Source organism: Anolis sagrei, chromosome 1 (genome assembly GCF_037176765.1).
Source record: "Anolis sagrei isolate rAnoSag1 chromosome 1, rAnoSag1.mat, whole genome shotgun sequence".
Classification (NCBI taxonomy): domain Eukaryota; kingdom Metazoa; phylum Chordata; class Lepidosauria; order Squamata; family Dactyloidae; genus Anolis; species Anolis sagrei.
The window spans coordinates 161,781,845-161,794,581 of NC_090021.1; the positions used below are offsets into that span (position 1 = coordinate 161,781,845).

Here is a 12,737-nt window from a genome sequence, read left to right on the forward strand (position 1 = left end):
CAACTGGGTGATCATCTGTCAGGAGTGGATTCCTGAAGGAAGACATCACACTTTAAGATTCTAAGGTATTTGGGAATTAATTTAGTTCTGTTATCTATATCTTCACCCCACTAAATGGTAGATCGGGGTTTTTTAACGCAGATTCCATAATTCAACACCATTCACTTTTCGCCCCTTATTCAATAAGTGAATAACAAAAGAGCCTGAAACCAGATCTTCAGGATCTTCATCATTAGAAACTTTGCTTGCACAAACTTTCTAGTCACACAGAGAATGGCAATTATATTTACCTAAAGACAGCTACATACCATCTTTCTGTTCATATGAGGAGTGGGCAGGGCCAGAGCAGCCATATTTGTCTCTGTATTCACCCTTTTTATGTCCTAATACTTGCAAAACGATGTGTTACACCAATTAGACTTATTTAGACATACATGCATCTGCCCCCGAATTCCAATAAGTGATTCTCAAGGATTCCTCTCCTCATTTTAAGAAATTTATTTTAAGAAATAATAGCATTCCATATTACATGAGGTTCATTTGCAGAGAATGTGACACAACAATCAACCATATTGATTCATAGTTCGATTTAGGGTCTCACAGTAATTGCATAATGTTAGATACACAGTGCTATTGTTTGTTTTTTAAAACATCTGCATTGATGTTAAGTCAAATATGGTTAAGGGAGTTATTCAGTTGGATAGTACAGTTATTATCCAACTGCTTAAGGCTAGCTCAGTCTAATTGTAGCTCTCTTAGCCAACAAATGAAGGGGGGGGGGGCTGACTGATTTAGCATCTTCTACACTGAAATATAATCCAGATTATCAAATCAGATAATCCACATTATCCACTTTGAATTGGATTATTTGGGCCTATACTGCCATATAATCCAGTTCAAAGCAACAACTAGGGTTTCCTTTGATTGTGACATCAAGTCTGCTGTGTGCTCTACCCTAGCAGGTATTCTGTTTCAAATCCTGGTACTAACATCATTAATTCACTAGATGGCCCTATAGATGCTCACAATCAACAGTATGATGGTTGTACCAAAGAAAAACTAAACTCAGGGCTTTGACAAGCTGTTCCCCACATTATTCTTACCTAGACTTAGGATTATTCTATAATGCTGTTCCTCCACTGGTTATTGAACTGTCACAGGGCCCTTCCACACGGCCATATAACCCAGAATATCAAGGCCAAAAAAAATCTCACAATATCTGCTTTGAACTGGAATATCTGAGTCCATACTGCCATATATTCCAATTCAAAGCAGAAAATGTGGGATTTTATTCAGCTGTGTGAAGGAACAACAGAGTGCTTCTAAAACAACAAGAAACTGCAGCACCAGTAAATGTCATAGCACTTCTCTTATGACAGAAGAAAATATAAAGGTAGTAACGGCCTTTTTGAAGATGAAACAAAGAGAAGTTTGGGGGTTGGAAAGGAATAATAACACTATGTAACAAAACTTGAAAAAAAATCTGTTCCTGGTTTGAAAGTGTGATTTCCTGTTTAATTGTGCAGTCCTTACTTTGAAAGTAGTTGTTATACTCCAGAAACTTCATTTTGGTGGCTGTCACAAACTACCGTATATTCTGGTGTATAAAACCACTTTTTAATCCAAGAAAATCTTCTCAAAAGTCCGGGGTCGTCTTATACATGGGGTAGTCTTATACATAGGGTAGTCTTATATGCTGGAGTAGTCTTATACACTGGAGTTGTCTTATGCACGGGAGTAGTCTTATATAGCGGGTGCTGAAACTTCCAATCGGATTGGAGAATCTGTGGTTGCCGCATATTGTGGGGGGAGCTCAAAAATGGCATTGCCCATGTCCCTGCTGTATGCAGCGACTGTATGAAAGCATTAAGGCTGTACAAGTATGGTAGAAGAAAATCCCTTCATCAGGATTCGTGGACAATGCGGTCCCAATTGTGAGGTGAAGGGGCACCTCACTGGGAAGGTGTAAGTGAAAGGAGGAGCAAGCTGCAGGCGTCCGGGGTGCCCGGGGTATGGAAAGAGATAGAGTGGCTCTGGACCCAGAAAAACACACCTCTTTTACCTGTCTGGCCCACCCCTGTCTGGCCCACCTATGACTGTACCTCCTCCTCTGTCTCCCAGATCTCGCTCCTGAAGACTACAGTGAAGCGGTGCAAGTGCGCATGTGCGAGATCTGAGAGGCAGAGAAGGAGGTGCAATAATAGGAAAATTACAATATTGAAATCAAATCTGATGCTTTTTTTAAAAAATTGGTGTGCGTTGGAAGAGGGGTAGTCTTATATGGCGAATATATCTCAAACTATATTTTAACTGGAAAAGTTGGGGGTCATCTTATACGCCCAGTCGTCTTATATGCCAGAATATACGGTATGTTGAATTGGTTGAGACTCAGAGATTGAAAAGCTATAGCAAAATGTGCTGCAGGATGTCTGGTAAAAACAAAGTTTTTGCAGTTTAATAAACTTTTTCCATGTTTTTATGATAGAATCAATAAGGAAATGACATTTATAACCCAGTAACAAAAATCTTGTTACATAGTGCAATTATTATCATCATCATCTGCAGCTACTCTAGTATCATGGATAAAAAAATCATAATCTCCTTGGGCACAGGGACTTCTGTAGCACTTTAAAGGCTCCTAATTCTTCTTGGGCACTCCACATATTTGATGAAGCAAGATGGAGTCCACAAAATCTAATGCCACATGCATCTAGCTAAAGACCCTTGGTTGTTGTTTTTCCTGCAATAAGAAAGCTACATCCCTATCTTGATCTGCAAAATTCATGTGTGCAACATTTTTTTTCCAAATTTCCTAAAATTAATGTCCAAGATCCTACATCAGGAAATGTATGTGCCTTGCATAGCTATATCTCCATAGGTACAGCTCCCCCAAACCCCACCTTGTAAGCGAGGCAGGCCCCACATGGCCATTTCCAAGTTTTCAAAGGGTGAAGAGATAGGTAGTGACAAGCAGTAACATCAGTGATCATCTTTTTGTTTTAGGAAAGTACCCATGTGAATTGGCCACAGTCATGCGAGGATTGGTGCAGGATACTTTATGACCAATTTCCTTGTACTCCCTGATGCCCCACCACATTTTAGTGAGACTTTGATTTGCTTTTCTTGCTCAGTCTTCCACTTTTGCAGAAACACTTCCTGCAGCAAAACATGCAACACTTCATGGAAATGAACAGTGCTAGCAATGATGCAGCCAGGAGGAAGGCAATGACATCAATAGAGTGGTACTGGACCCAGTTGAGGTCATGGGCTGCTGGCCTCAGATGGGGAGCTCCCTTGTGCTTCATCACAAACTCCACCCAATGCACAGCAAGATCGAGAGGGTGGATGGGTCTGTCCAGGTGAAGTTCTGAGAGGCGCTGGATATTCTCTTTATATCTGAAAAGCATATTTAAAATGTTTTACAATATACTTTTGGAGGAATACTACATGCAGAGGAAAAAAAATAATGAAGGCATGAGATCCTGGATCAATAGCGCTTGAAGTTGAAGTGTAATAAGAAATTCAATGTGCAGATTTGACAAATATGAATTTAATATGATGTGTGGGAATGAATGGAAGAATGGAAGGATGTGTGGTTGGAGTTAAAATTTTTGGAAACACCAGTATAATATTAAGTCCTGCAATGCCTAACTACCTGCTTGCTGGAACTGTTATCAAAACCTGCTAATGAGAACTGATAAGAACTGTGACAATGGTTCTTTCAAGTTAAGGAAATGTTTGCAACATTCCTTATGTTAAGAAGGAAGTCAACACATTGGTGTTTGTCAACACCAATCAAGAAGATCAACATCTGTCCAGGAAACTGAGATGGATCCAGGATAGAAGATGTCTATCATTCAGGCATGTAGCCGGAGGGGGGGGGGGGGCTTAGGGGGCTTCACCCCCCCCCCCGAAATTCTCATGGTGGTCTGCGAAAAGGCCTTACTGGTACAACTGTTATGTTTATTCATATCATGATCTGATCACCATGCTCAATATATCTCATATGCATGGGGGTATTGGGGTAATGATACAAAAGGTTTGCTAAGGTAGACCCTCTTTCATTCAGACTCAGCCCCACCCCCCGAATCAAACTCAGCCCCCCCCCCGAATCCTGGCTACGGGCCTGCTATCATTAATTTACAACTTTGGGACTACATCAACAGAATATTTCTATAAAAGACTCAGTCTAATAATGCTCAAATTGTGACAAACAGAGACGCTGTTCACCCACTATGCTCTGCTCCATGGGAAGGAGAGAGATTGTGTATTCGGAGAGTGTCAGATATGCTATGGGAAAGCATGATTCTGGACACTTTGGGGCTTCTTTCTCAAGGGAAGAGGAAGAAGTGTGCTTTTGGAGTCTTGGGTTTTGTGCAGGGAGTCAGGTTCTGTTGTATGGAAAACAGAGATCTGGTCCTTGGCATTGTTCTTAGGGAAGAAGTTTTGGCATTTTGGTGTTTTGAAATTATGGCATTATGGAAGTTATGGAACTATATGTTGGCAGGCTGCAGGAAAGCAAGGTCTGGCCTAATAGGTGCTTCTCCAAGGAGGGAGAAAATGATACGGTAATATTTGGGTGCATGTGGATGAATGTGTGTACATGTGTGTGAATGTTGAGTGAAAATGTAATTCCCCTTTGTTTGTTTGTTAACCAATGTAATTGTAAATCCAATGTAGTTGCATAGAATATGTATGTCCAATGTAATTCTTTGTCTAAATGTTTTCTGTAATCTGATATACCTTCGCACACTGGAAATTGCAATAAATGAACCTATGCTTCAAAGTTCTTGAAAAGTCATTCATGACAAAGTGAGCTCTACCATGCCACAGGACGCAGCATTAAAACCTAAGAGCAGAGGATATATGAGCTGCATACAGCTCCCGGGGGGTCCCTAGCACCCACAAGATTTTAACAAATAATGGCCCAACATTTCCTTATGTATTAGGAGATGCCTCATCTGTTTTAAAGTATGGAGGGAGGGGCACTTTCTCAACAAGGAAGTAAACTCAAAGTTGAAAAAAAGACCTAAAACAATTGAAGGAGACTCCAAAAATGGCATAAGGACAATAATTTCTGTGGGGGAAAAAATCAAAATAAGTTCAATAAAATTGAGTGATTGTGTCCCAGTGCAGTTCCTGTTCAGGAAAGGAGTATCCAGGGCTGCAGACCATGTGATAAGAACTGGGCTTGTTCAAGACTCAGACTCCATTTTGGAAACAGTTCAGTTTAGACTTCAATGCAGAATCTGTATGCTTGGAGACTTCAGGAGAAACAGATGTATGCTTTTAGAAGTTAGTTGAAACAGACAGCAGTGACTCTATTAAACTCTAAGAACACAGATAATCTATGGACTATTGATTCTATTTTTTTTTTATTTATTTACAACATTTATATGCTGCCCTTCTCACCCCGAGTGGCTTACAAGGTATATATACATACAATATATTATATTATTAGCATAGTACAATATCAGTTTTAAACATTGCTATATTGTACTATACCAATTATATTGTAATATTATTAGTAATATTACATGTAATATAAATATATAATTATAATATATTTTATTAGTAGTAGTATTATATTGCATTACATTATAATATTATAAATATTATATGTATTTATATTATGATATGATATGATATGATATTATATTATATTATATTATTAGAATGGCACAGGAGACAAGGTGGAACTGTCCCCTGCCCCCCCCCCCTCTTCACTCTGGCCCAGAACGGCAGTTGGTGCAGGGGGGGGGGAGGGGTCCCCAACTGATGGCATATGCAGGAGACATTTAAGAAAGATGCCCTGTGTTACCTACACAGAAAAAACTACTTCAATTCCTATTTGTAACTGGATTGAAAAAGCTAAATACCTGTATGCTGAATACATGAAGTTTGTGAGTAAACCAATTGTGTTACTTTAAAAGAAGTCTCTTGAAAGCATATTTTAAAAGAGAGTAGATTTTTTTGGTCAACTAAAAGGAACACTTCTGAAACTCTGCTGAATGTGTGTGTGTGTGTGTGTGCATAGGCATATCTTTGTTCCTAACAGTTCAAAGAAATATTTAGGACGTCAGCTTAACAGCTCAGAAACCTAGTTGCCTTGCACAAATGACATTTTTCTAAAAGATTGTGACTCTAACAGTTCATGCTTTTTACCAAGAGGTTATGGCATCATTTTTCAAATGGTTGTGACTCCAAAGATCATAAAATCTCCCAAAGGTTATGGAGATTTCCATTTTCCAAAATGAATCAGTTTACTTCCCCGAATAACTAATGCATACCAGTGGAAGCAACAACAATAAACTGTAGCTTGATAGGTAGGCGGGTAGGTAATGTTGTCTTACTAGCCCTGTGCATTACAGGCATTTAGTTTTGAATGTGCAAATTGCTTGAGTACAACCAAAAATTGAATCTAGTAATACTGTGCCTTTCCTACTCACTTTTTATCATAAATAACAGCTTTCAGGGCTTCAGATATGTCCTTTGCAGTCATTTCAATTATATTCAGAGCCACTCCTGCTCCTCGAGATTCCACCCGCTTTGCATTATCCATTTGATCCCCGAAGAGTGGCATCAGCACCATTGGTACTCCATTGCAGATCCCTTCATATACCCCATGAGAGCCTGCGTGAGTGATAAAGGCTCTGGTTTTGGGATGAGCTGTTGAATGAGAAGAGAATAGTGGTAAAGAAACACAAATAGGTTTGTTGTATCCTTCTTGGTACATATGATTAAAATGCATGGATATAGTTGACATCAACAAACATGGAACAAGCCATAGAAGAGGAATTATCTTTCTACCACTATCGCTTCTGTTGCTCTCTATTTTCCATCTCAGGTTGTTAGCAGTAGTTCAGCTTAGGGTCTCATGTTCATGTTAAAAGTGTGTTCAGAAAAAACAAACATAGCCAAGGGCTGGGATAGGTATGAACTGACAAAGACATTTGCACAGTCACATATGAAACTTCCTCTGCTGTTGTTCTGAGTAAATTTCCTTTGTCCCCTTTGCAACTACCCTTGGGCAAAAAATTATCAGTACAAAAATTTCAGTCCACCATAGTTCACATATTTCTTGTGTCCTTTCCAGTTTGCTGCTAAATGCCACTAAATCCAAAGTGACCTGAATCAATCATAATAGAGTTCTAAATAAGTGCTTTTGTGGAGTAGAAAAATGTATATGTAGTCAAGGTTCTCAACGTATGGTATTTTGAGGGAGAACGGTTATGAGCTGTTCTGTGTGTCTACAAAGCTTTCTATTCTGCTTGTTGACAGATTAGAAATGGAAATGCCTGCACATTTTGCCTTTGCTCGCTGTCATGTCTGTTTCAGGGTGCTTCCCTCACTGTGTGCTGCCATTGGCCAGGTGGAACGAGAGCATGCTGTGGACTGACTGCATAGCCAGAGCTTTCCAACTTTCCTGGGGTCCATGGCAGCCAGATGCATTTAGGCTTTCCCCTCCTCATATGTTTGCTTTTTATAGGATTTTCTGCAAACCAAGTAGTCCCTCTCCTTCCCCTCCTTCTCCTTCAAACAGTGCTGGAGTGAGAAATCCTACAAAGAAAAACTGGATGTGTCCTCAAAAGTGAAAGTGGCAGTGGCAGCAAGAAGGACCTTGGAGACCTTGGAGTCCTTGTGGACAACAAATTAAACATGAGCCAACAACGTGATGTGGCGGCAAAAAAAGCCAATGGGATTTTGGCCTGCATCAATAGGAGAATTCTGCTTTGGTTAGACCACACTTGGAATATTGTGTCCAATTCTGGGCACCACAATTGAAGAGAGATATTGACAAGCTGGAATGTATCCAGAGGAGGGCGACTCAAATGATCAAGGGTCTGGAGAACAAGCCCTATGAGGAGCGGCTTAAAGAGCTGGGCATGTTTAGCCTGAAGAAGAGAAGGCTGAGAGGAGATATGATAGCCATGTATAAGAGGAAGTCATAGGGAGGAGGGGGCAAGCTTGTTCTCTGCTTCACCGGAGACTAGGTGTCAGGATGTGGTGTTCGAGTTAAGTCAACATAGCTGAATTGAATCCTCCTTCCTGACATTGAAGTGAATTATGACTTGATAAGGGGCCATCTGGCTGGAGATAAATGCTTTGTTCCTTGGGGAAAGGAATGTAGCCATAACTTAATATAAGGGGGGGGGGTGCAACAGGAGGGACATACTGCTGGCCGTTTGGCGGGAAGATCCTCAGATCTAACTTCATTCTCATCCTGGTCAGACTGAATAATAAACGTGTATCCAAGGATTTCCTTTCTGTTCTGAGATCTGCCTGGAGCTGACACTAGGAGATGGAACAATGGCTTCAAAGTACAAGAAAGGAGATTCCATCTGAACATGAGGAAGAACTTCCTGACTGTGAGAGCCATTCAGCAGTGGTTGAGGCTCCTTCTTTGGAAGCTTTTAAACAGAAGCTGGATGGCCATCTGTCGGGGGTGCTTTGAATGCAATATTCCTGCTTCTTGGCAGGAGGTTGGACTAGCTGGCCCATGAGGTCTCTTCCAACTTTATGATTCTATGATTCTATGACCTCATCATATGGAAGTTTTCCTCTGTTTCTACCTGTTTCTGCATACTTCAAAGGTGGACTCTCACGGAGCCCATCAAACGACTCAGGGCAGCTTCTGGTGTTTGCTCATGGGATTTCATCTCCATAGAGTGTACAAACAGGGGATTTCAAAGATGGGCCTAAATCGACTCCACTCCTTTCCCTGTGCATAGAAATGCTTAAAGACCGGTTTTCCCTGGGATGGGAAACAGTGGATTTGTCCACATTACTTTGTGATATTTCAGTGTGAATGTTCATGTGGTGATCTGCCAGTGCTCCTTCTGTTTCCATTAGTGGTTTAAAGATGGAGTGGGTCCCATTGAAAGAAGTGTTTTTAAAAGTATGACTGTCTCCTTTAGGTTATGGGGGATGCTCCCATGAAAAGTGGTGTTTCAAAAAGAATGCCTGTTTTAGAAAGTGTGCTCAGTCCAAGCCACAGTCGATTCCATATCCTTGGAATGGTTGAGCTAGAAAGGGTCTTCTTTAAAGATGGAACCCCATGAAACGCCGTGCAAAAAAGATAATCCTACCTCTCCCCACCCCCTTTGTGGGATGAAATCCTTAGTCTTTCAGTTTTTGTATTTTGGGGGAAAAGGGAGATTAAAACTGCCCTCAGTTTCCTTTCAACAAGTTTCCTTTATTAGTTTCCTTTTCTAACTCACTCTTCTAAAGGAGATTCAAAAATTCATTAATCCAGAAACACATCCCTCCAACTTTAAATTAATTTTTAAAATCATGTTTGGAATTACTTGTGGATTTTTCCAGATACAGTGCATGCTTGCTTCATGGTAATAACTTAGTGGAGAAAAATATACTGGAGGAGTTTCAAGTACAGATAATAAGACAACCCTTTTTTTGTTTCTAGCCCAGACATACCAAGCAGGTCATTTTGTGGAAGCCACTTGACAAGCTTTGTGTTCTTGCCAAGGTTGGGTGGAGTTTCTCCTGTGTACCGCCACAGCACCTTCATGGATGAAACGAACATGGTTTTTGTAAAGTGAATACAAACAGATGTCAACAGATAGTTCTGGTCTGTGTGCCCCAGGTAGTTGTCAAAATAGCCCAAGAACAAGAGCTAATAAATATTATTGCAAATTTATTTGCATATTTGCAAAGATCATCAGGGTTTTTTGCATGATTCTACTTGGAGTAATCTATAGTTTCAAATAAAAGCATTTAAACTTTTGGGGCATGTCATGTTAAATTAGAAAAAACAAATACTAGCTTTAAGATCATTTTTAAAAACATGGGAAAGGAATTGGGAAAAATTATGGAGAGCAACACACCTCAAGAATTTATCAATTAGGATAAAAGAAAACTACTATAAGATGGTATGGAAATGGTACCTGACCCCAACAAAAATACATAATATGGATAAGAGTTGTTCAGAAAAATGTTGGAGGGGTTGCCAAGAAATGGGTACCACATGTGGTGGCAATGCAAATATGTAGAGAGTTTCTGGAGAAAAGTTATAGTAGAAATAGAAAGTATTATGAAGAATTTTTTTATATAAATCCAGCAACTATACTGTTATCTATTTACAATACAGATGAATGGAAGAAAAATGAAAAGAATCTGATAACAATGTTGTTAACGGCTGCAAGGCTACTAATAGCAAAATATTGGAAAGGAGAGGTGGAAATTAAGATAGAAGGATGGTACAAGGAAATTTGGAAATTAGCAATAAATGACAAATTAACATGCAATTTAAAAGTTAAAAAAGGCCTAGGGAAGGACAATGATTTTGAAAATATATGGAAAATATTTATTGAGGAAACATTAAGGAAAGAAGATGGGAACCAACCCCCACCAGAAGAAATGAGGTTCTGGTGGGAGTATAAAGAAAAGAAGAACTCTGGAGATGGGGAACTCAAGGGGTAGCACAACTGGGGAAAGGAAAAAAAAGTAATTATATGAATTATAGAGATTGTTTTTGTAATGAAAGGAATATAAATGCAATAAAAAATATTAGGTGTTTAGAAAAAAAGAGGAGAACAAGTTGAATCACTGTAAAGAATCTGGCTTAAAGAAAAGAATGAAGTAGTTTTTGTTAAGACTTATACATCTTTATTTCCTACTTTTCTTTCATTATATTGTTCCACCTCTTTTTATGTATATAGCATTTCTTTTGTGGAAAATTATATTAAAAAATAAGAAAAAACATGGTGCCACATTTGCAAAAAGGTCAACAAGATTTTATGCTCTAAATAAATAGAAATGAATGTTCAAAAGTTTCCTTTCTTACCGTCTGAGGTACTGTTCCCAGTCCTTCAGCAATTTCCATGGCTTTTTTCATTGGAATTTCAGAGACCATAGAACCCAAGGAAAACACCACAATGCCATGTTCACCCGATTCATTTATTATGGCTTCGAATTCCTACAAAATAAATTGCAATCAAAATTATTTGTGTCGAATACAACAAATAATATTTTCAGTTCAAACAGCATTTCTCCCAGAATAGGTAGCTAGGAACAAAAAACAAAACATTGGTGAGTGATTGGCAAATGTTTCTTCCAAAACAGTCAAGAATCTGTATATAAACTAACACAAATAGACTACACAGAGAAAGTTTCAATATTGATTGAATGGGAGTTATAACAAAAATACCACTTTCTTAGCAAAGTTTTTAAATTTAAAATTTTCAGTTTAACTGTCATTGTAGACCTGTTCAGTTCACCTTAATATACTGAAAATCCCAAAACATTGTAGAAAGTTTTAATTACTGTGAAGGCTTGCATCTGTAACAATTTAATACCCCTTATTGCATTTTACATCTCAGCTATATTGCTCCAGCTCCAGCATATTTACGACTTTCTTACAAAGGCCAGGCAAAGCGCTCTGCTTTGACTGGCTTCGCGGAGGAAGGAGAGGGGCAGCAGATTGAATCCGTTGCCTGGGTGTAACTCCCTCTTAGCGACACTTTCCCCATCACACATGGGAAGCATCGCCCTTCTGGAGAGGATCTGTGCTGGCTTCAGTGGAACTAACAAAATGAAATTCAACAGTGACAAATGCAAGATGTGGTCATCGCTAATAGTCAAAAGGGATTTATCAAAAACAAGTCATGCCAGACTAATCTGATCTCTTTTTTCGATAGAGTTACAAGCTGGATAGATGCGGGGAATGCCATAGATGTAGCATACCTGGATTTCAGTAAGGCCTTCGACAAGGTCCCCCATGATCTTCTGGCAAGGAAACTAGTCCAATGTGGGCTAGGCAAAACTACGGTGAGGTGGATCTGTAATTGGTTAAATGGATGAACCCAGAAGGTGCTCACCAATGCTTTCTCTTCATCCTGGAAAGAAGTGACGGGCGGAGTGCCACAAGCAGGGTTCTGTCCTGGCCCGGTCCTGTTCAACATCTTTATTAATGACTTAGATGAAGGGTTAGAAGGCAGGATCATCAAGTTTGCAGATGACACCAAATTGGGAGGGATAGCCAATACTCCAGAGGACAGGAGAAGGATCCAAAACGATCTTGACAGATTAGAGAGATGGGCCAAAACTAACAAAATGAAGTTCAACAGGGACAAATGCAAGGTACTCAAATTTGGCAAGAAAAACGAAATGCAAAGATACAGAATGGGGGACGCCTGGCTCGAGAGCAGTACGTGTGAAAAAGATCTTGGAGTCCTCTTGGACAACAAGTTAAACATGAGCCAACAATGTGATGTGGCGGCAAAAAAAGCTAATGGGAATTTGTCCTGCATCAGTAGGAGCATAGGGTCTAGACCCAGGGAAGTAATGCTACCCCTCTATTCTGCTTTGGTTAGTCCACACCTGGAATATTGTGTCCAATTCTGGGCACCACAATTCAAGAGAGATATTGACAAGCTGGAATGTGTCCAGAGGAGAGCAACTCAAATGATCAAGGGTCTGGAGAACAAGCCCTATGAGGAGTGGCTTAAAGAGCTGGCCGTGTTTAGCCTGAAGAAGAGAAGGCTGAGAGGAGATGATAGCCATGTATAAATATGTGAGAGGAAGCCACAGGGAGGAGGGAGCAAGCTTGTTTTCTGCTTCCCTGGAGACTAGGACACGAAACAATGGCTTCAAACTACAAGAAAGGAGATTCTATCTGAACATGAGGACGAACCTCCTGACTGTGAGAGCCGCTCAGCAGTGAAACCCTCTCCCCTGGAGTGTGGTGGAGGCTCCTTCTTTCGAAGCTTTTAAACAGA

General features: G+C 39.9%; 1 protein-coding gene across 8 annotated transcripts in view; it reads right to left on the minus strand.

The window, feature by feature from the left end:
- Window positions 1-216: 216 nt before the first annotated feature.
- The window catches only part of LOC132780203 (UDP-glucuronosyltransferase 1-6-like), a 66,871-nt gene continuing 54,350 nt past the window's right edge, over window positions 217-12,737 (minus strand). For all 8 annotated transcript variants that reach the window (XM_060783794.2, XM_060783818.2, XM_060783809.2 and 5 more), the window contains 4 exons: window positions 10,805-10,936; window positions 9,436-9,523; window positions 6,450-6,669; window positions 217-3,396 (listed from right to left, as the gene is read on the minus strand). In XM_060783794.2, the coding sequence (XP_060639777.2) occupies window positions 3,099-3,396; window positions 6,450-6,669; window positions 9,436-9,523; window positions 10,805-10,936 (738 nt within the window). In that variant the 3' untranslated portion in view covers window positions 217-3,098. The remainder of the gene's footprint in view (window positions 3,397-6,449; window positions 6,670-9,435; window positions 9,524-10,804; window positions 10,937-12,737) is intronic.